General features: G+C 51.7%; 1 protein-coding gene across 2 annotated transcripts; it reads right to left on the bottom strand.

The window, feature by feature from the left end:
• On the bottom strand, positions 1–24,128 carry LOC117654073 (glycerol-3-phosphate acyltransferase 1, mitochondrial). Of its 2 annotated transcripts, none has more exons than XM_034400242.1 (15): positions 23,889–24,128; positions 5,792–6,014; positions 5,432–5,545; positions 4,805–4,960; positions 4,540–4,712; positions 4,203–4,436; positions 3,928–4,115; positions 3,605–3,840; positions 3,314–3,521; positions 3,041–3,225; positions 2,786–2,945; positions 2,480–2,700; positions 2,292–2,393; positions 2,007–2,202; positions 1–1,919 (listed from the first exon to the last, which is right to left on the bottom strand). In XM_034400242.1, exons 2-15 carry the CDS (start codon positions 5,999–6,001, stop codon positions 1,726–1,728), a joined length of 2,577 nt encoding a protein of 858 aa, XP_034256133.1. In that variant the 5' UTR covers positions 6,002–6,014; positions 23,889–24,128; the 3' UTR covers positions 1–1,725. The 2 variants fall into 2 exon arrangements, with proteins under 2 accessions (XP_034256133.1, XP_034256123.1); XM_034400232.1 differs by lacking the exon at positions 23,889–24,128 and adding an exon at positions 11,919–11,977.

The following is a 24,128-nucleotide window of genomic DNA, read 5'->3' as shown; positions in this document are numbered from 1 at the left end:
TTTCATAATTATTATTTATTGAAGTCATGTTGAAGGTTACATTGTCAAGGACAACACATTTGGCTGATAAGAAACATTCAACATACAGAACATTTGATAATTGTCAGTATAATAGTCCTATACCTAACAGTCAAAACATAGAAAAGAGCACTTTTTTGAAACTCGGGCTGCTAGCTTGGCCCCATACGTTGACAGGTACTTGTGTAACATAAGAACCTTTCACATTGAAGAGTGTATTTGAGAGGATGAGGTACAAAAATATATTACATTCATCAGTACATTATAGATTTGGTACAAGAGGGAAAATATATGTGGTACAAATAGGTTTGGTGATTACATGATCAACCCAACAACATTAAGAGAGCTTAAAACTGTCCCCCGGCATGGCTTGGCTCTGGTGCAGGAAAAGTTCACAGCAATTGCAGGCTATCCACCTTAGATTAGTGCACAGACATGACCTAGGGATCTAAACCAATGGAATGTAGAAAATAACTAATGCTCCACAAAATTTAAATGCTCACAATGAAAGAAAATGTTTATGGGTTTAGAAAAGAAGTGAATGAATTGCAATGCACAGAGCACATCATCTGAACACTTTCAGAAAGTCAGAGAAATAGTTTGAAATTAAGGCTCTTCTGCAAAAAATAAAATACATGATTATCTTAGCAGTATGCACTACTGCTTTGGTACTACAACATGGAAATCCAAGAGAAGAAAATCATTAAATCCAGGTTAAGTATATCAAAAGTTGCCATACGAAAGAAATTACTATGATTAGGCTAGTTTCTCAGAACATATGTCTTGAACTGGCAGGCGTTTTGTTTATTGAAGTCATTGTATCACTGTCCGACTGCCCTAATTTTGCTTTCATTAATAATAATAAAATCATACACAGCAGCACTGCAGCAGCTCATCATAACTTTAAGAATTGGTTTCATAGTGTCACAGCTCAATCCTAATAACATGAATTGAAGTAAACAAGTATAAATAAATTAAAGACCATTGAGCTTATTTATCTTAAAATCTATCCCTTTCATTTCATCAAAATATTTTAGATAGTGTGGCCAAGTATCTCACAATCATGGAAAACAAATATAAAATATCAGACACCATTTAACATTCACACACATTTAAACTTAGTCAAAACATTCAGTTCACACTCCACTTCATGATGGACTAGAAAATAACATCCTAAATTAAAGAAGAAATTTTCATTTGCCTCCTCAGACAATCTCCCTATATAAACACTATTCCCATCTCTATCAAAGAAAGGAGCAGGTGTATATCAATTATGTTTGGATTGTGCTGATTATGTACTCTCACCAAAATTCAAGAGCTCTAGTACTACCCTGCAGTATATTGTCTTTGAAGTACACTACATAACTAAGATACAGTAGACCCAACATATTTGAGATATGAGCAACCCTTTTCAAGAACAACACATGTTTTTCTTTGTTTTTTTTTAAAGAGGGGGTGGGTGCAAACAAAAAGAATTTAAATAAAACTGGAAATACTTCACAAACATGTGGCTTCTTTCTTCTAGTCATAACTTAGTCTAGTAAAGCCTTCAGAGAACAATAAGTTAAATGATCATTGTTGCTTTCTAGAAACGGACAGTGCACAGAGAAAGAAGTGTACATTTTCGAATACAGCAACACAGTCTTAATATTTAAAGAAAAAGAAAAAAATGAACTAATCAACACATATTAATTATGGAGTAACCAGTCACGAATCATCCCTATGAAAGTCAATTTTGAATTCTCCAATAAAGTTGACAACCTCTAATAAACTGTCTATGTTGTCAAACTTGGAACTTAAATAGTACAACTTGACACGATCTTGGGTGTGACATTCCACTATGTCCCAGCGCTCTAACAGTTTCAGAGCATTTTTAATAGTGTCTGTTGAAACGCTCTCCGCTGAAAAGAAAAGTAAGTACAACAATGAGAGATTGTCTTGCTTAAGTAAAGCATGAATGAATTCTGGTGAGTGAACTATCAACTTACCACATTTAACAAACCCTTCGTCCAGATGTGATTGTACTTCACCCAATATCTTTTTCATGAGATCCCTCTCTGTGAGTTCTTTTTCAACAAGGAACCTCAAGGACATTGCTGTTACAATGTAAGTGTCTATCAAAGGCTGAATAAGGCTTTGGCGGCCGAGCAATCTATTCATAGCTTCCTTATTTTTTAAATTAACCTGATGGAACAAGTTTACAGGAAATTGTAGGAAGACAGCTAGTGTATGAATGTGTTTCAGTAAAAAGGTAAGGTAGACCAACAACTTACCCGATACTCAGGGCCTGAGCTTTCTTCAAAATCTTCATCACTGTCCTGGTCTATATTTTTGGCATAACGGTTACTCCATTCTTGTTCTTCAGTGAGCATCTCCTGTTAGGGAAGAAAAGAATGAATTTTACTAATAAAGCAAATTAATATTTGTATTCATTTTAACTTTGATATATTAGTTTACTGACCTGTACTTGCTCTAGAATGTCATTTTCTACCAGGCTTTGAAGAGCATCATTAATAACAGAGTCAAGATTTTGACAAGGCTTGGCAAAAATAAATTCTAATTGAAGAATATCACAGACTGCTTTTGAGTGCTCCATAATTTCTTTCAAGGTAAATTTCACTGACTCAGAGGGTTGAGAGGAATCAACAGGGTTATATCCAATAAGAGAAATAAGTGCAGTGGCTGTGAAAATAAAAACAAGTGAGCAATACTTTGCACTTCATGTTTTTTTTTAATCATACGGTTTAATTAGGTGTCTTCCACTGACCTAAAGCAGCTTCAACAGCAAAATGAGATAACAGACCATTGCTGTAATATGAGAGCTCTATTACATTGGGGAGAGTTGTGACAGGTTTGACAATTAATTTCTCCTCTCCATTTATGTTGTGCCTCTCACGTTTCACTAGACCTTCACCCAGCAGCTCAGCCTTAAACCAACAAAAACATGTTTTAAAAGGCACATGTAACAAGCAAAATTTCAAGTCAAATATTTGAGAAAAGTAGTTTTTAAAATAAAGCTTACAGCATAGTTGATAACATCCAAAGAATTTCCAGTAAATCCACAATCACGACCAGCCCATTCTAATTCCCTTCTTAGGGAATCCAGTGCAATTGCAATTTCATCAATTGAAGCACCATCACGGAATGAGGAAAGCAGTAAAAATGAAACAATGTTGGTGGTCATGACTGCTGTAGACTTAGTGCAATCTGTAAATTAAATTTTTTAAATAGGTATATAGAAAAAAATTAACAGTTTGAAATAGGAAGACACTTCAAGATGAGGTTGTTTGCTTACCATGGATCACATGCCTAGCAATGCTCTCTACCAGTTGCCTGTGCTCCTCTACCACCACATCTGTCCCATACAAGGAGGAGCTAGAGGGTGTGGACTGAAGGATTTTTTTTTCATGCTTCTTTGGTCTTTGGACGTCTTCCTCATCATCTTCAAGCACATTTCTTCTCAAATGTGAGATTTGAGATTGTTGGAACGACTTGATCATGTCCTAGATTACGTTCCAAAAAATAAGTTTGCTTCAAAAATTTTACATACTGAGAAAAATATTTATAAATGTTTCACATATTTTACCTGAAGCGAGAACGGTTGATTAAAGTCAATGCGGCAAGAACCATAGTTTGAAGTCAAGGTTTTCCATATTCCTCTAATAGCGGAAGTAAATGATTCCATTTGTTTTGGTTGACCCATCTGCTCTCTTGTGAAATTACCATCCACAAGTTTTTCATAATTAAGACTTACAGGGACCAATAAAGCATCTTGAACAGTGCCATCCATGTAAGCATCCACAATAACACTAAGAAGCCCTCCTGAAATCATTTTACTTGAATAAGAATGTGGAACACTTATTTTATAGAAATATTCAGAGTGCAAGAAAAATGTTGCATAGCAAATACCTTTAGGCATACAAGCTTTTCCAGTACGAGTGCGTCCACCCTCTGCAAAAAATTCCAAATTATGGCCAGCACGAAGGGAGTGCATCATGTAAGTGTGAAGGACAGCACGATAAACAGTATCCCGGCGCCCTGCCACAGGATCCATTCGTCTCTTGATGAAGAAAGCACCCAAGCCTCGAAGAAGGCCACTGCAAAATAAATGAACACACATATAAATAGGCGCATAAAAATTAGACGGCTTTGATGGAAGATTTAAGATATGTAAAATACATTACCCAAAGACTGGAATTTTGAGATTGTCACCAGCTGCCACCATTGGAGATTTCACATCAATGTTTAAGAGGATGAAAGTAACAAGGATATAGTCCAGGTGCGAACGGTGCAGAGGTAGGAAAATAACAGGTAAACCGCTTCGCCCAGCCTTTTGTAGCATTTCTACTTGGCTGGGATGAACCACTACTGAAGTTAAAAAACAAGGCAGCAACTTCAAGAGAACCCAAGATGTAAACCTGTAGATAAAAATAGAAAAAACAAAATACAAGATGAGATGAAGGAGTGTTAGGGAAGGAGTAAACCATTCTAAATAAAAATGCACTTTAATAATTAACTTACCTGAGCAAAAGATCTGACAGCTTAGACCGCATTTCATCCAAAAGGCGCTTTGCACGGACTTCATGACTACGGACCAGTTTTTCAAGAGCTTCTTCACTTGTTTCTCCTCTCTGATTGCATTGGTCCCTTGCTGTGTGGGCGATAGCTTCCCTAAGACGTTCATCTTTCAAAACCTGCACAGTCAAATTGAATGTGGACTTAACAGAAGTGATTAACAAGAAAAATCAGAGCCCCCAGAGAATAAGATTGAAAGAAAAAAACTTACAGATTCATTTATGGTAGGATAATCAAACTTGCGCACATTGTAAACTTGAGCTAAGTGTTTGAAGGTTTGTGATAGGAATGAGGTGTTTGACGAAAACTCTTCTTGAAGGATGTTGCGCAAACTGACTGACTTGTCCTGTACATCCCTAGCCTGCGCCTGAAACACGACACAAAAAAGCGGTTACTTACACAGTGCAGACCAAATAACACGGCCTGTATCAAACCAAATCAACCTCACAACACTTGCTGAAAGAGCCATGCCACTCGTCTACCTCCTCCATGTTTGTGTTGCACTGTCCTACTTCAGTGTTGGGGGTAAAAATAGTTTCCCTCCCCTCCCCCGTCTCTAGCCACCTGGCCTCCCTCCCATTCTCCTTTTCCGCTAATACACACCGCGCCCAGACGACCCAAAGTAAGGGCCCAGGGCCAAGGGCCCCGACCCGCAGGGAGCGAGAGGAAAGTACAAGGGAGCAGAGGGAAGTACAAGGGGGCAGAGGGAAGTACAAGGGGGCAGAGGGAAGTACAAAGGGGCAGGGGGAAGTACAAGGGGGCAGAGGGAAGCACAGGGGAGTAGAGGGAAGTACAAGGGGGCAGAGGGAAGCACAGGGGAGCAGAGGGAAGTACTCACCCGCGTGTCGGCGTTGCACGCGTTGCAGGCCAGCCCCATGAGGGGGCGCCGCAAGTTCTCGTGCAGGACGTCCCAGGGCGTGTCCTTGAGCAGGAAGAGCCGCTTGTCGCTAATCTGTTGGACGAAGCAGACGAACCCACTTTCATATCAAACTCTGTTTCACGCGGAGACAAGTCAAGACTTTAAACAGCCAGTCGGACTCACGCGCCGCGGTCAAAACCCATCCGGGATTCTGACCGCCTCCACCGGTCTTCTGGCGCACTGAGATACGGGGGCAAGGCAAAGTCTGGCTTTGCGCCTGCCTACATTTTAGGCGGCGATCTAGGCGCCGAGGGATGGGCCAATTGGCAGCGAGCTTACCTGCTTCGTGAGCTCCTGGTTGGCGAGTCGGCGCTGGCTGCGCTGGTAGGACGCCATCCTCTTCATGGCGATGCCCGTGATGCCGTCATCCTGGATGGCGGCGCCACCGGCCACCGTCATGGGCTGCGGGGGCGCGGGGGCGTGCGCCGCGCCCCTGGGGACGTAGGTCGAGTACATGTCCTGCACGCGCGCCGTCAGCACATCCACCATGGCCCGGGCGACACTGCAACAAGCACGGGTCCGTGAGGAGACAGGCCAGCAATCAGCGAACCGTCTCAATTTTCACTAAAAGCGGTCCAAGGGGAAATCACTGTGCATTTCGGTGTACAAATGCAATCAATTTCAGTCGAATTTCAGTCAAGTTTCGATGAATTTTCATGAACTTCAGTGACTTTTACATGTTTGATGAATTTCGATGTACAATTTGGCTGGAGTTATTTCCCCTTGGAGCGGTCACATTGGCATCAAATCACGGTGAGCGTTTCATTGTCCTTCGGATATGCATCCATCCGAATGAATGTCACGAACGAAAATGAATGAAAAGCGGACCAAGACGTCGCGAGAGAGATGCAGTGACGTACGCCACCAGCGTGGTCAGGTAAAAGAAACGGGAGCTTCACGCACAACCTGGGAATTGGGTGTTCCAATAATACCAACAGAAACAATTAGAATATGCAAAAAGTGAGCGAACAAGTTACATTTCCAGACAGGGGGCAGTGCTATCGGCGACCCTGGATCTTAACAGCCCCATTTGCCGGCTGGACAGAGCTTGTTAGGAGGCCGTTGCTTAGCAGGCCTCTAGGCCCCTGTTCAGAAAAAATCGTATCTGGAAAGTATATGACGTCAAACCCACTCCTCCGGCAGACGAGTAATGACATCACAGTTTGCAGATACAATTAAAATACAAATAAGCAGTCATTGTGGTTGCCCCAGCCCGCAGCCGGCCTGTGGGAAAGGAGAACCGGTGCCGTCGGGTTGCCAAGATAGGTTGAACTCGAATTTGAACTTGAACTTGAGAGGTTGGACCACAATTGATGGTCAGCCATTTGGGGGGTGGGTTACTTGGCTTGCCTAGGTTGCCTACCCTGGCACCTGGCTCGCTTGCGATGCGAAGTCCGACACGTGCCACCGACCGGGACGCCTCGACGGACATCATCGGATGCATAATTGATAACACGACACTCGAAAAACAAAGTCGCAAATCAAAGGTCCGTACAGTGCGCGCTGGACAAGGCAATTTCAGCCATCCTCGACTCTCTCACCAAGTCCAGACCATAAAGTGTCGCAAAATCCCACAGGCCAATCAAGATCACGAAACAAAATGGCAGTCCGCTTTTGCCTGGTGCAGGTGTACCAGTGTACCGACGCATCGCGCCGTGCGGCCAAGACATGCGGCCATCCCGGCCGTGCCATGCGGATCTGGACGCCTGCCAAAATGCGTCTGTCGATCAGCCCCCTCCCCTCCCCTCCCCCTTTGGAAAAGGCAACGAGGCACTGAACGTGGCTAAACGGCGGCGCCAAGCCGCTAGAAGCGCGCCGCAGTGGGCCAGAAGACCGGTGGAGGCGGTCAAAATCCCGGACGCGTTTCGAGCTCCAGAGTCGCTTAGTGGGACTCGAACCGAGCGTGTGACCCCACCTATGGATTCCTCGTTCGGAGAGCAATCCATTGGTGGGGTCAAACGTTCGGTTCGAGTCCCATTTGGTGACTCTGGAGCTCAAAACGCGTCCGGGATTTTGACCGCCTCCACTGGTCATCTGGCCCACTGCGCCGCGCCACGCCAAAGACGGCCAAATTCACTCGGCATGGCCGGGCAACGCATGGCGCTCGCTCCATTAGTGGGTGGCGGCCCGCAGGCTGATTCCGAGCGGTGCTCTGTCTCTCTCGCACTCACGGGGCATTCATCAGGAGTGCGAGAGAGACAAGAGACACGCTGCTGGCGGCGGCCGACGGGGGCGTAACTCATTACACTGCTTTCCCGTCTGCGAGGGTCACACTTTAGCTCCAGCCGATGCTCGTCTTCCGAAACCAAGAAGCCCCGGCGCGCAGAGTCCTGCACAGCGCGACAAGGAAGAGGAACAAAGGCAGGCCTCACGGGAGTGTGTGCCCAGCGCCAGTGTTTGTCGAAAAGGAAGGCCCGCAGAGCGAGGACCGCGAAGAAAGCCACACAGTCCTGCACTGCCAAAATTTCAAATGTCACTTGACAACAAAGCCATGCTTAAACACGGCAAGGTTCCTGGTTTTCCCTCGAACCACCCCATGTCTTTGCCTCGGAAAACCAGGATCCGTTTCAGCCATGAAACGTCATCAAGTTTCAAAGTGATTGAAACGTCGTGACGACAAATTTTGACAGTGTGCCCGCGGGTCAGCCAAGGCGACACCACTGCATCATGCGAGCTGGCCCTGGCCGGCCCTGGCCGGCCCTGGCCGGGCCCTGCTCTCATCATGGCTCTCAGGCTGCTCCCGTGTGATTCCGATGTGCCATACAGCCATACACGCGGCCGGACTTTGAGCCGCACGTCCCGCGGCCCGCCATGCCATGGCAATGCCATGGCAATACCACGCGGGCTGCGTCCGCTGCGTCCGCTGCGTCCCAGCGGCGGCGCTTCCTGTCTCCCTCGCACTCGAGCGGCGTCCCTGGGGGTGCGAGAGAGACAGAGCGACAGCCTGCTCGGCCGGTCCTAATCAGCGCCGAGCAACTCAAAGCTCGGTGCGTCCCTTGTCCTTCCACCCCGCCATGCCCCGCCCCGTCTCGTCTCGTCTCGCCGGTCCCAGTGACGTCATTCTTTTCTCCCGGTCGGCTGCCGCTGCAACTCGCTGCTACCGGTGTGGAGGCCTGGAGGTGTGTCTGGAGTAGACGTGTGCGCCGACCCCAGTTTGGTCGGCGGCGGCGCTTGGCCAATTTAAGGCCGGCGGCGGCGGCGTAATCGGCGTATTCGGCGTGAATAAAATTTTGATTTTACTAACCATTGGGTCTTAAAATTTAGTCAATCACATGTCAAAAATGATATAAGTGCGCAAATAGAGCAAGTTATTAACAAATACATAAGTTAAATACGTAATAGACCATTTACTTTCTGGGTGTTTGATTTTCGGCATCTTAATCAACTACGTCGCCAAGGCGGAGAGAGGGGTGGGGAAGGTAAGGCGAAGTTGGGACAGCAAATTTTTGCCAGGAAAACGTGTTTAGCTCAACAAAACTTCAGTTTTTCGAGGTATTTTGTGATCTGAGACCTTCAGCAACAAACGTTTCACTCACGCCGATTACGCCGACCGATTCGACCGGCGGCGGCGGCGCGGCTGCCTTCGACGGCGGCGGCGTCGTGACCGGTCAGCGCACATCTCTAGTCTGGAGGGGTACTTGGGGCCCAAGCGCGCGCTAGCAGCGCTGCGCCGAAAGCCAGCAGACTGATAGGGCCCGTGCACCGCTGGAGGAAGAACAAAAACTCCTGGTGGGCATTTCCGCGCGAGCCTTCAAACTGGGACCCAGCTGGGGGTGCCTGTTTGTTGTATTTTATTTTTTACCGGTTTTAAACAAAGTGGCTAAGGATCGCGGCAGGTTGCGGTGTCGGTTCACGATAATTGGAGAAGGAAACTGTAGTCGATTACGCCGAACCTTAAGCAAAATAAGTGAACTTGTCAAGATAGTGCAGGTTAGGTTGACTAAGATGTCTGCTAGGTCGACGCCATGTTAACTCCGCGCACCCGTCGCTGCTGGTGGGCAAACGAAACAGCCTTTTTCTGCTTTTCCCGATACGAGTATGCCACAAAAGCTCTCAACACGAGTCGGAAATTTTTATTTAATTTAATTTCGACAATGTAAAAGGTTGGATGAATTCCAGTCACTTCTCAAAACGCGAAAACGCGAGAACCAAATTTGAACTTCGCGCTGCTTTCCCACCAGCACGGAAGGGAACGTTATGCGTCGTTTAACAGCACCGTTTCGAGATCCTCGACCTGCACGGGCCCTATTCGCTCTGTCTCTCTCGCATCGATATATCGATATATATCGATATCGATATATCGATATATACGGAATGCCCCAGGAGTGCGAGAGAGACAGAGCGACGACTCTCGGAATCAGTCTGCAGCGCAGCCAGCCCCGCGACAAAGCCAAACCGAAACCAGTTCCACGAGTGAAACAAAGAGTTGACCCGAGACTTGCAAGTGGGAATCCACGGTAGTTGATTTAGAGAAGAACAAAATACCGCACACCTCCGTTTACTGGAGACCGGCTCATTCCGAATCTACTCTATAAACTCGAACGAGTCCCCATTGACCGATTCAACTGTACTGTTATGGAGAGTATGGCTACAGGTATAAACTCTAATTTGAGTGTACTAAGTACACTGCAGTAAGCTGCTGATTAGATTACCATTTTCGAGCTAGGTGCCAATTAAATCGGCAGTCTATACTTAGTCGAGCCTTGAACCCTTAAGGTTGGATTTTGAGGTGTGTCACCACTTTAAAAAACGAGGAGGAAATAAGCTGCAAACATACCAGACGACATTCGCAATCTTTATCAGCCCCTTCTTCACCCAATTAAGTCAAAGATGTTCTAGAGGCGTGCGTGCGGAAGAAATAAAGTCCCTGCTAGATACTGAGAAAGTCGAGAGACTGCAGCAATCTAAGATGAATTAATTTCACTGGGTTTTTGCATTTTTACGAACTATTGTTCCGCGGATGGTGATACGATTTATGCAGCTTCTTCACTGCAAAACAATTCCGTACTTCGTTACGGAAAATGTGCAAGAGCAGAGTGCGTAATATCCGTGTACTTGTGCCACGCCACGTAGACCGGTGCGAAAAACAAGTACGGAAGTTGACGAGTACGGCGATTAAATTGTTAACCAGACTTGTTCCGTACTTTTTTCTTCCGGTGGTTTATGGGAAAAATCTCACCGTTTCTTTAATTACAAAAAACATTAAGTACCACCGAGGTGAGAATAGATGAATCGCCTTGAGGCGAAATAGCGAAATTTCGCTTAGAGTTAATCTTCACCTTCACCACAAACAAGTTTTTTTTTGGGGGGGGCAGCTTTTTTTTTAAGGCACCTCTTTATGGCCTCCATCACTTAGAATGGCGAGTGCAAAAAAAAAGTGCCTTGTCGGTATTAAAAATTTCTTTTATAAATAAATAAAAAAAATTCCCAAAGCATTTTTAGCGAGTAGGTGAACTGCTACGAGTTCCCCCTCCCCCTCCTCCTAACGTGTTGAAGACGTGAACAACCAGCAAACATTTGCCTGCCAAACGTGCACAATTTGAAGGATACTCTGCCCCATTCATCATCTTAAAGTGAAAACATGGACACGTGAACATTGTCAACAAACAATTCGACCCCAAGAGTAATTCCCACGACGACGCTGTTTTAAAGCTCAGCAGAACCTTCATTTTCCCGTAACAACGCTGTAAGCAGCAACTGCAAGCCGCCAAAGGTTCACCGAGACCCACAGGGCACTGGAGGCAACGTCTTGGTTCACAAGCGGACACTAGATCCCAATGAACAAATTTTTGTAACTGTAAAGCTGGTGACAATTTCCTAACTGGTCTTTTAAGTATTTACCATAATCACAACATTGATACTATTTCTAGATGAGCCTGCAGGCTCGCCTGCAGGGCAGGAGTCCATGGCCAGATGAGAGTTATCCATGGAGGAGATTTCGCGAGTTGACAGATTACGCAGGATTAAGTAGGATCACAGCAGTCGCACCGGGTCCATGTTTCGAGTATCAGTTGTCATGGCATTAATGGGACCATCAGTGTAGTCACGTTGTAGAGACGCCCAACCGGTCAAATTCATCGTCCAATGCGTGACAGAATTCAGCACGATTTGCACACATTATTAGGATATTGCGAAAAAAAGGCACATGATGAAGACGCCAAGCAGCCTGGGATGAAAGAAGGATAATTCTGACACGAGGCTGCGGCTCGAAGGAACGGTTCGTACGTGTTTTATGGGTAGCATTCAATTGGTTTCAACGAATAGATGGTGCTAATTTCATGTAGATGTATGGGGCAATGAAAAACTTTTCGCCGGTGCAATACTACTGTTTGAGGGTACGTATTACACAAACCAGAGCTCACAGCTCAGCTCATGCCCAGGAAGGGGGCGTAGGTGCAGTGTTTACCTGGAGTTCCACAAAAATCCCAGCACCACCAGCACGAGGATGAGCTCCAGCCCCGTCATGGTGACCTTGGTGCACTCTCAATCACAACACGAGGGGGTGTGCACAGTGGCCGGCGGCCACCTCCATAACACTAACACACAGGCACACGCGACGGCCCACACACACACGTGCACTCACAGAGACACACACACACACGCGAGCGCGCACACGACAGAGCACTCGGCTGGCTGTCAGACGAAGAGACAGGCTGCTTCCCTTCCTTTCTCTCGGACAGCGGCTGTCTGACTGGCGCGCTGGCGGGGCGGGCTGGCCCTCCGCTCTGCGTCCGCGTAGCCCCGCGTAGCCCCGCGTAGCCGCGGCCCGGCTGGGGCACTCGGGGGCCGCGACGGCCGCCCCGCCGCGCGCCGCCACGGCCGCGTGGTGCCAGCCGCGCAGCAAGGCGCAGCAGGGCGTAGCCGCGCCACCGGCGTGCGTCTTGGACTGCACCGCACAGTGGGCCAGAAGACCGGCGGAGGCGGTCCAAATCCCGGACGCGTTTTGAGCTCCAGAGTCTCTAAATGGGACTCAACCCCAACGCGTGACCCCACCAATGGATTGCTCTCCGAACGAGGAATCCATTGGTGGGGTCACACCCCCTGACAAACTGAGGGCCAGGTCAACTCGGGGGTAACTCGGGGGTAACTCAGGGGTAACTCGGGGGTAACTCGGGGGTAACTCAAGGGGAACTCGGGGGGAACTCGGGGGGAACTCGGGGGGAACTCGGGGGGAAGTCGGGGGGAACTCGGGGGGAAGTCGGGGGGAACTCAGGGGCAAGTCGGGGGGAACTCGGGGGGAACTCGGGGGGAACTCGGGGGCAAGTCGGGGGGAACTCAGGGGTAACTCGGGGGCAAGTCGGGGGGAACTTGATCGACTCGCCCAAACACTAGAAATACGCTCCAAACTAGCACCGTTGCCTTTGTCTCGTTGCCCCGATTCTAAAAGTGCCCCTACTTGCCCCTCTAGCTCAGCGGTTCCCAACCTTGGGGTCGCGACCCCAAATGGGGTCGCGAAAAAATTTTGAGGGGTCGCGGCGAGGTGGCTGGGGTCGCCTGGGGTCGCGGTGGTTTCCCGGCTGGCCCACACGCCGAGCACTGGCTGCTTAAATGCCGCAAAGTTGATCAAAACGGTCACAAATGTGTGTAAAAGATCGTGTTTTGGGTCGACTTTAAGCATCCACTGCTTCTGATCCGAGGCGGTAAATCGCCCTCCCTCAACGGGCAATTGGCCTTTGGACCTTCCTTTTGCATGCCTTTGTTACGGAGTGCAATTATCTGCCTCAGTTTGGAAGCAGTACTGCCGCAAAGTTGGTCTAAACAGTCACAAATGTCTGTGAAAAATCGTGTTTTGGGCCGACTTTAAGCATCCACTGCGTCTGATCCGAGGCGGTAAATCGTCCTCCGTCAACGGGCAATTGGTCTTTAGACCTTTCTTTAGCATGCCTTTGTTACGGAGTGCGATTATCTGCCTTAGTTTGGGAGCAGTTTTGCCGCAAAGTTGATCAAAACGGTCAGAAATGTCTGAAAAATCGTGTTTTGATCAACTTTGTGGCAAAACTGCTCCCAAACTAAGGCAAATAATCGCACTCCGTAACAAAGGCATGCTAAAGGAAGGTCTAAAGACCAATTGCCCGTTGACGGAGGACGATTTACCGCCTCGGATCAGACGCAGTGGATGCTTAAAGTCGGCCCAAAACACGATTTTTCAGACATTTGTGACCGTTTTGATCAACTTTGCGGCAAAACTGCTCCCAAACTAAGGCAGATAATCGCACTCCGTAACAAAGGCATGCAAAAGGAAGGTCCAAAGGCCAATTGCCCGTTGAGGGAGGGCGATTTACCGCCTCGGATCAGAAGCAGTGGATGCTTAAAGTCGACCCAAAACACGATCTTTTACACACATTTGGGACCGTTTTGATCAACTTTGCGGCATTTAAGCAGCCAGTGCTCGGCGTGTGGGCCAGCCGGGAAACCACCGCGACCCCAGGCGACCCCAGCCACCTCGCCGCGACCCCTCAAAATTTTTTCGCGACCCCATTTGGGGTCGCGACCCCAAGGTTGGGAACCGCTGAGCTAGAGGGGCAAGTAGGGGCACTTTTAGAATCGGGGCAACGAGACAAAGGCAACGGTGCTAGTTTGGAGCGTATTTCTAGTGTTTGGGCGAGTCGATCAAGTTCCCCCCGACTTGCCCCCGAGTTACCCCTGAGTTCCCCCCGAGTTCCCCCCGAGTTCCCCCCGACTTGCCCCTGAGTTCCCCCCGACTTCCCCCCGAGTTCCCCCCGACTTCCCCCCGAGTTCCCCCCGACTTCCCCCCGACTTCCCCTTGAGTTACCCCCGAGTTACCCCCGAGTTACCCCTGAGTTACCCCCGAGTTACCCCCGAGTTGACCTGGCCCTCAGTTTGTCAGGGGACACTCGGTTCGAGTCCTGTTTAGCGACTCTGGAGCTCAAAACGCGTCTAGAGTTTTGGCCGTCGGCGCCGGTCTCCTGGCCCACTGTGCGCACCGGCTGGCCGAGTAGCGCCGAGCAACGCGGCGACAGAGCCCAGCCGGGCCGCGGCTAGAGTCATGCCAAAAGCGAGGCGGTGGTCGCGTGCGCCGCGTGCCCATGCCGCGTGCATCGCGTCGCGGCCGCGGGGTCGCGCCGCGTGTCCTCACAGTGTCCGCGCACGCTTCCGCCACGCTCGGCGCGGCAAAGCGCGCAGGCCCGCCAAGGTGACGACGACCGGGATGGGCACCCCAAAGTCAACCCACCCCCACAGCAGGCTGCTGCCGCTCCGTCTCTCTCGCACACACCGTACGCCCTGTGGGTGCGAGAGAGACAGCGCGACCAGAGCAGTGCTGGGAACCACCAACCATGATTCCCTTCAAAATCCCCGATTTTCTTCCGGCCGCAGATAATGCGCGACACGCAAAGGCAGCCTTGGCGACGTTCGTATCACATCCACGTGAGCGACGCGGGGTGGAGTGTGTGTGTGGGGGGTGGGGAGGACTCGTGGGACTGCGCAGCCCAATGGACGGAAAGCGGCCGTAATTCGACGTAAATAGAAAACTGCGCTACTTTATTCCGCCGCCCACTGCGATCAAATCAAAATCGGTCGAGTCCCCCCCCCTCCCCTAACACAAAACGGACCGAACACTTTGTGGCTGACGGAGCGACCTAGCATGCCCGTCTGCGAGGAGCAGAGGAGCAGGACCTGGAGGCGCCATACGTGTCCTTACAAAAAAATTGTTTGTTTTCCTGTGTTTGTGTGGCCGGTCAAGAAGAAAAGGCGTCAAGGAAGCAATAAAATCCGCAGGAAAACCCCCAGCCTCCCACGACCATGGATGGACGCATTGGTCAAAGCTGGTCGGGCAAGCCTGCGTGCATAAACACACGGAATTTCCAGCATCCCAAATAGGCTGCGCTAGAAAGGTTGAATTGGCCATTTCTAGGCGAGTTTAATTGGGGATCTGAGTTGAAAGAGTCGCAAGAAGCGAGAAGAACGGAGAGGAAGCCAAGCGCGACAGTTTTCAACGGACGCCCGACGAACGGACATCGCTGTGACAACGTGTGTGTGTGTGTGTGCGTGTGTGAGTGTGTGTGTGCGTGTGTGTGCGTGCAAGCGTGTGCGTGTGTGTGTGCGTGTGTGTGAGTGTGTGTGAGTGTGAGTGAGTGTAGGTCAAGACGCGGCCAGTCCGACCGGCAGCCAACACAACACTGGTCGCGCCCAGCCCAGTGGCCCAACCTCAAAACTCTCACGCCCAGCCAACCTGCTTGCGACGCCCAGCCAAGACGACCCAAGGACTCGTCCAACAAAATAGCGCAAATTTGTGTATGCATCGCGGAAGGTTTCCAGGTTTCCCGCACACAGTTGCCCTCCTCACTCCGAGAAGCAGGCGCACTGGTAGTAAAAAATAAGCCGCTCACACATCTGACAAGCAAGGTGTCCGGCAGGCCTTCCGCGCTGCTGGCCGAACCCTGGAGAAAAACTGGAGAAAACCAAAAGAAAAACTGGAGGAGACCTTGAGAAACCCTGGAGAAAACCTAGATAAACCCTGGATAAAAACTGGAGAAAACATGGAGAAACCCTGGAGGATCATTGGAAGATGCTTTGAGATGACCACGCCCGCAAGATACGTTAGAGTAATCCAAAGGGGTGGATCTACAGTCGCTGCACACCCAAAGGTACAGCCAGCCATTGCATTGCTTCCTTGTCTTTGTTGACAAAGCTGGAAAAAATTGTTTTTGCTTCCCCTCTAGCGCGCTCACTTCTGGAATCGTACCAAACTATGCGCGGTGGGAAGGAGAACGCTCTACCCGACGGTTTTTTGGGTGTGTTTGAGATGTTGTTGTTGATTTTTTTGTGTCCCAGCATAGAATAAAGTGTACTCAGCGCACCTGACCTAGAATCAACAACCCGCACACGGCATGCAACACGCCGACAGCGTGCTCCATGGCGACCAGCCAGAGCGCCTGCCACCCTCCAGGTAGGCCGACCCGCCACACGGGGCTGCGTGACGGGACTGCCTACTCGCCAGGCGCCTGCCGCCCTCCAGGTAGGCCGACCCGCCACACAGGGCTGCGTGACGGGACTGCCTACTCGCCAGGCGCCTGCCGCCCTCCAGGTAGGCCGACCCGCCACACAGGGCTGCGTGACGGGAACGCGCCTGCCACCCTCCAGGTAGGCCGACCCGCCACACAGGGCTGCGTGACGGGACTGCCTACTCGCCAGGCGCCTGCCGCCCTCCAGGTAGGCCGACCCGCCACACAGGGCTGCGTGACGGGACTGCCTACTCGCCAGGCGCCTGCCGCCCTCCAGGTAGGCCGACCCGCCACACGGGGCTGCGTGACGGGAAGCCTAAAAGGCGTCCTTCCGCCTTCCTGGGTCATCACCACCATCACCGCCAGCCGTGGGGAGGCGCCAAGTGAAAACAGCGCGTGGCGGCGAGGAACGGGCATCGAGGGGGCCGTGCCGTGCCGTGCCGGGCCGTGCCGTGCCGTCCTCGCCTGCATGCGGCACACTGCCTTGGGCCCTCTCCAAAGCCACGTCCCAATGAACCTCCTTGACTCGCGGCGTGGCGTGGCGTGGCATGCCTGCCGCTGCGTACTAGGGGGTCATGCAGGAGAGACGGCGGGGGAGGCGCCCGTCCGGGGGCTTAGGGGCTTCGCGGACCGTTGGGCGGCGACCCCCGCGGTGCGCGCTGAGGTGCCCGTCAAGGGGCCACCGCCGCAGCCGCCGAAAAGCCCCAAAGCGTCAATACGTGCTTGGCACTCGAGAATGGGGTCCGATTAGATAGGCAGGCAAGGTGCAAGGGCCGGGCCGAGCTGCACTGGACTGAGTCCGGCCGCGGATCACAGGCTGGACGGGGGCGGACAAACAAAACAAGGCAGACGAACAGGCACGCCGAGCCGCAGAGGCGCTGACACGCGCACCGCCACACCGTCAAAAGTCTGCCAAGAAAATACGAAGAAAGGGAAGGCCTTGTACGATGGGCTTCGCACACCTTCGCGAGGGCTTTCTATTGCAAAGAACCTTCGTCGCAAATACGAAAAATTTCTTCGTGAAACGAAGCAACGCGACGATGCCTTCATTTTCTTTGCAGCTCACGAAGCATTCCTTGGTAACCGTTTGTTCATTGCACACGGCCAGAAAAAAAGAGAAGTGATGTTGAGAGCTGCTTATAAATGATGGTGCATGCGCAAGTGCAATAGCTCCTGCCGCATGGTTTGCCAAAGGCGGTTACGCCACTGGAGCACGCCGCACAGTGCGCCAGAAGACCGGTGCGGTGGAGGCGGTCGAAATCCCGGACGCGCGTTTTGAGCTTCCAGAGTCGCTGAATGGTACTCCAACCGAACGTGTGACCCCACTAATGGATTCCTCGTTAGGAGAGCAATCCATTGGTGGCGTCACACGTTCGATTCGGGTTCTGTTTAACGACTCTGGAGCTCGAAACGCGTCTAGAGTTTTGGCCGCCAGCGCCGGTCTTCTGACCCACTGTAGCGCCTCTGGAGCTAGTCCGCCGGAGTCGGCTGGAGCCCAGGCGAGCACGCGAGCGCCACCCCCGCGGACCGATTGCCGGCATGATTCGGCCGGGCCGCGCCGCCATTGTTTTTTGGCAGGCCGCTTGCTTATCTAATATCTGGCCGGCTAGTGACAGTGACAGGGAGGTACGGCACGGCACGCTACAGGTATGCCATGCCGCAGTAACAGGGCCAAAGTGCGGCGGGCCGCCGTTTAACAAGGGCCTCGGCATTAATCTGCGGGTACAAATTACAAATCTGAGGGAGAGCCGCTCGAGTGTCGAGTGAGTGAGAGAGCGAGCGAGTGAGTGTCTGGACGGCTCCTGGGAGACAGAGAGGCCAGATAAGGGCGCTCGCGAAAGCGACGCGGAGAACCACACTGTGAAAATTTGTTGTCACTTTATGACAAAAACGTGAATGGCATTTTCATCACTTTGAAATGATGACAATCTCGTCACAAATTGATGACATTTTCATCAAAGCTCATATACTTATTGCATGGGCGTGACAACAATGTCATAAATTGACTTGATGACATCCTTGTAAGGAAAATTAGCCTTGAAATTGTCATCAAGTGACGACTCAAATTTTCACAGTGCACGAGTGCGACAAGGACAGGGCGAGGAAGGGCAGGTCGCGGCGCGTGCCGCAGTGCCGCCAACCCTTGACCGTTTCAACACTCGGCAGGCAGCGCCCGATGCACTCGAGGATGCGATACGCCCCAAGCACTGCCGCTCCCGCTCCAAGCGCTGCCGAGATACGGAGTGACATTGCCCAGGTTATCGTTGGACAAAGCGACGCGAAGCGATGGCAAACGATACACAAGCGGAGCAGCAAACACTCGCAAAGCCCAGGCCTGTGTTGCAGCGATAGCCCGAAAATGGGTGCTCACTGTGTACACTGCAGCCTTGGATACACGCTCCGTTTCAATAGTAGCAGCAAAAAGAAATTTATTTACACGCAGCGTGGCCAGAGGGGATGTGTTTATTATAGAAACGCAGAAAAAGTCGACATGCCAATGGCAAAAAAAAAAATGAACAAGCAGACACGTTGAGCACTCTTTCGTACGCCGGTAGACCGATTCCCGAGAGTCGTTTCCGTCGCTCTGTCTCTCTCGCACCCATACGGGACGCCCCATGAGTGCGAGAGAGACAGAGTGACGAAAACGACTCTCTGAATCAGTCTGCGTGACATAATGCTCCGGTGAGCCAGGCGGCGAGAGAGGGCGACAAATGTGCCACTCCGCGTGTCAAGAGGACTTGGCTGCCTTGGATAGCATACACGCCGCGTTTGAATAACGGCGGGAGAACTTTTGTTCCACGCGATGAGCGATTTCGTCGCCCTGTCTCTCTCCGGGGAAGGGGTTATGGGGGCAAACTAGCACCTCTTTGGAAGGCGTTAATTTAGGTGTGAAACACCGCCGAGAGAGAGAGCGCGCTCTGTTCGGGACTCTGTCTGCAGCATCCGCAGCTTGCTGCTCTGCGTTCTACTGCAACCCCCTCCCCCACGTGCCGTTCACGTGGAGAGGGCGGGCGAGCCACGCAAAATTGGCAAACTGCGATGTTGGCGGATTATCGCGCCACGCGGCCGGTCCGCCGATAACGCCAACACCACCACCACCATGGCGCACCATGGCGCGCTAGGAGTGACCCAAGTACGCCCGACCCGCGAACGTACTTACGTCCTTCAACAGTGTGCCGCCAAGGGGGTCACGTTTCGTGGTCCCAAAGAGTACGACACGGGGGGGCTTGGGGGAGGGACGGGGGGAGGGACGGAGAAAGGGAGGGACGGAAGGACGGAGGGAGGGAGAGCGAGAGAGGGAGAGAGAGGTGGGGCGCGAGTTCGACGCCCGGCGAGCGCTACCTGTATACGCCTGCATCGCCACTGTACTGAACCAGCACACGGGGCCCACGGGGGCCCACGCCCACGGGGGTCATGGGAAGGCGACCCGGCTAATGTCCTACGGTCCAACGGCCCGCGAGCCGCGCCGCGCTTGCCGCCACACCAGAAATGCGTTCCTGCGTCGCTATTGGGCTATTGTCTTCATCGGAGCCGCGGATAAACAGGCCGTGCCGCGCTGCCGCGCTGGCGCAGTGCTGCCTCCGCTTTTCTGGCCCGCTTTTGCCGCGTCCGGTCCACGCGGCAGCATCCGTTCGACACGCCACGCGTCACTAGCCTCGCGCTGTCTCTCTCGCACCCCTCCGCAGCGCCCCACGAGTGGGAGAGAGAGAGGGAGAGAGAGAGAGAGAGAGAGGAGAGAGAGAGGAGAGAGAGAGAGAGAGAGAGAGAGGAGAGAGAGAGCGAGAGAGAGAGAGAGCGAGAGAGAGAGAGGGAGAGAGAGAGAGAGAGAGAGAGAGAGAGAGAGAGAGAGAGAGAGAGAGAGGAGAGAGAGAGAAAGAGAGAGAAAGAGAGAGAGAGAGAGAGAAAGAGAGAGAAAGAGAGAGAGAGAGAGAGAGAGAGAGAGAGAGAGGAGAGGGAGAGAGAGAGGGAGGGAGGGAGAGAGAGAGAGAAAAAAAAAGAGAGAGAGAGAGAGAGAGAGAGAGAGAGAGAGAGGGAGAGAGAGAGAGCTGTTTGGAATGAGACTGCAGTGCACACCGGCACGGCGGCACGGCGCGCACGCGACACGCGACCTCCTATCTTCCCTTCTCTTCCACGGCGCGCGACGGGCGCCGCTCGCGCCGCCCTGTCAGAGTCTGTCCGGCTGTGTCCGGCCACCGACTTGCATGCAGCACATTCCGACTCCGAGAGTCGTTTTCGTCGCTCTGTCTCCCTCGCACTCATAGGGCGCCCCGTAAGGGTGCGAGGGAGACGGAGCGACGAAAACGGCTCGGCATCAGTCCTGCAGGCGCCGAGCGCAATGCACGCAAGGCCGGCCCCTTTCCACAAAACAAGCAGCCCTTTTATTCGCCGCGTCCAGCGGCCGCTTCCAACTGCAGCGGGGAGATTAATTGGCGACGACAGGATACGAAACGGTTCACGCCAAAGCAGTTGATGACATTGTCGTCACAATAAGCCCACGACATGCCCTCGCAATAAGTGTAGCAATTTTGATTTGTAATGAAACTGTCATCATTTTTGAATGGAGGCAAATGTCATACAGGCGGTTGACGACAAATTTTTCCAGTGAGCACGCAGAAGTGCGACAAGTACGGCCACCGAGCTGTTGACCCCCAGTCGCCTTGACCTTACGGCCCAATTGGCGTGCCTAAGCGGCAGAAAAAAAAATGTTATTCACAGCCGCATTAAGGACTCCAGCGAGGACTCCTTTCATCCGTCTTCATTGGTCTATTTGCAGCGACGCTTTGGCCGCGCTTTGCCACCGAGTGAGTTTGCCACCCACTGTCTCAGGCCGCATCGCAAACGCAGAAATAATTTTGAAAAAAATGTACAGTGAAGTCGCGTTCGGCGAAACTCCGACTTTGCCACTTTCGGCTCAGACCCTCACGGGCCATGGCCATGTGCAACAGAAATTACACGGGCAGAAACTTACAGCGCCGGTTCGTAATTTAGATCGACGATACGTACTTTATAATTGACGTCAGAGAAATTTATCACAAGGCCTTGGCCTTGTGGAAGTCGATAGCCATCCGGAGCTATCGGTAAACATAAAACCGTCGTCTCATCCCGGCGTCGCAGAGCGTAGTAACTGTAGTAACTGTGTAACAATACACCACGGGGGTCGCGAAGCGACGCGCCAAGGCGCGGGGGCGCACAGTGGGCCAGAAGACCGGCGGAGGCGGCCAAAACTCTAGACGCGTTTTGAGCTTCAGAGTCGCTAAGGAACCAGAATCGAACGTGTGACCCCACCAATCGATTGCTCTCCGAACGAGGAATTCATTGGTGGGGTCACACGTTCGGTTCGAGTCCTGTTTACCGACACTGGAGCTCAAAACGCTTCTAGAGTTTTGGCCACCTCTACCAATCTTCTGGCCCACTGTGGAGCGGATCCAGACGCGGGTTCAGGGGGGCCATGTCGCGAAAGTTGCCTCCCTGCAAGGATAAGTGAGGCTTCTTGCCTACCTTCCAGGCTGCTTCACCCCCTCCCCTGAATCCGCGCCTGCGAAGGCTGAAGGCCGAGGCAGACTGATTCCATGAGTCGTCATCGTCGCTCTGTCTCTCTCTCACTCGTGGGGCCTCCCGCATGGGTGCGAGAGAGACGAGCTGCGCACGACCGCGAAGGACCCGCGGCATTGGTTGGGGGACAAGATGAAGATTGGGCCAGAGTCCAGCGACGCGGTGCCGCGGTGCGCGGGGCGACTGGACTGGGACACTGTACACTGTGTGCCGCGGACAACACGGCCACATTTCCCCGCGGCATATCGCGACGTGTCCTGCCAGAATGGCCAGAATCTCTGGTGTCGTATCATTTTCCGGCAGCAGGCGGGCAGGCAGAGCTGGCGGGCAGGCCTCCGGGGGAATTCCCTCTGCCGGCCGCCCCGCCCCAGCAGGCAGGCAGCAGGCTGTGCTGCGCAGCGATTCTTAACTCGACTTGCTGACTGCCTGGCTGACTGCCTGGCTGCCTGCCTGGCTGCCTGGCTGCCTGGCTGCTCTGGCTTCCGCGATGTGAAGTGTGCGGGATGGCCCCGTGTGGGGCCACGCCAGGCCGCGCGGGGCGCGGGGCGCGCCCGGCTGGCGGGGCAGGGCGGCACCGCCTCGTATCGCCATTGTTACACAAGCGTGACCCTGTGACCAGGCTGCAGACTGATTCCGAGAGTCGTTTTCGTCGCTCTGTCTCTCTCGCACTCATGGGGCGTCCCGTTCAGGTGCGAGAGAGGCAGTTTGCAGGGCTGACCCAGGCTGACCAGGCTGGGCCGGGCTAAAGCTGGCTGTGCCTCTAGCCCGCGGCCTGGGTCGGCCTGACATGGACCGCATCATACGATCGCGAGCCCCAACAAGTCACAGGGGAGAGGGGGGAGGTTGGGTGCGGGGGCAGGGGAGAGAGCGCCACTAAAGCAGGGCCTGCGTGGCGACGGACAGACAGACCGGCCGGGCACTTGGGAGAGGGAGCAGGGAAAAGAAACGACAGTAGACTTCCAGTTTGAAAGTTAGAACAGAGAGGTGGCAATAGCTCACAGGTCATGGAGCTACACTATACACTTTTCCTCGACCCTTGTAAGAAGAACGCAAACCCAGAGGGAGACTGAGGCTGGCACTCGTAAAAGAGGTACCGTTGAAAAGACAGCTGATGGGTGGAGACAAAACCATCGTATTCACCACCAAACTGAGTCTCTTCTTTCCAGCTTGTAGACATTGCATTTGGAAAGTGCTTTTGCATTTCTTGGATCTCCAAATGAGTCACAAGAATCCGCTTCAAATAACATGGTATCAAAAATGACAAAACAGATTGCCACTGAGCCGTTCAAAAAAAGAGAAGATAAACTTGAGTGTGCAGACTTTCATAATGAAACCAAAAGGACTGTATCTAATCAACACACAGACAGAAATCTTCACAGAAGGCCGCCTATTCATCTTTATCATACATTGAATGATGTAAGGCTCTCAATGAAAAGGAAACAACAACATTTGAAAACCTGGTAACAGGTCTTCAATAAAAAATTAAGTCGTTATCATCGCGAATGAAATAAAATAAAATTAATGAAATTATGAGGGGCAATAAAATTTACTAGCTGGGTAAAAGTGACAACAAGTAAACTGTTGGCCTCAGGCCTCAAATCATGGGCAAGTAGATCTTCTGCTCGTCTCTCATAAATAAGTACTGTACAGCATCAGAACACGTAGAGTCAACCAAAAAACAAAGAAAATTATTACCGTACCGTCTGTATGGTTGTCATCAACCAACATCAATGAGCGAAATCATGCACCGGGTGGCGATTTCTGCACAAACGTGCTAACTGTATTAACATAACCTATTAACATACTGATCAACGAACGGACCGAAAAGAATACATTCGAGTCTTTACACTTCGACTTACCCCTCAGAATGGTACAGATGTCGTGCGGCTCCAGAAAGTCAAGTACAGGAGGATTTCATACACTCCTTAAAGGTTTTTGCACACGTAAGAGCTAACCCCGCCAACGCCGACGATGCACTGTTGCTGTTGTTGTGATGATGCACCTGTGGCGCCAGTGCTGCTACCTGCTGGCCACCTTTGCAACTGATTTGCAAATAGCTGGCAGGTGCGTGCAGTCGAAGGCTGAGGTGTCGACTGGGG

This window comes from Thrips palmi, unplaced genomic scaffold (assembly GCF_012932325.1).
Source record: "Thrips palmi isolate BJ-2018 unplaced genomic scaffold, TpBJ-2018v1 HiC_scaffold_1, whole genome shotgun sequence".
Taxonomy (NCBI): Eukaryota; Metazoa; Arthropoda; class Insecta; order Thysanoptera; family Thripidae; genus Thrips; species Thrips palmi.
Note: the sequence above shows the minus strand (reverse complement) of the source record. Positions and strands in the feature narration are given on the sequence as shown.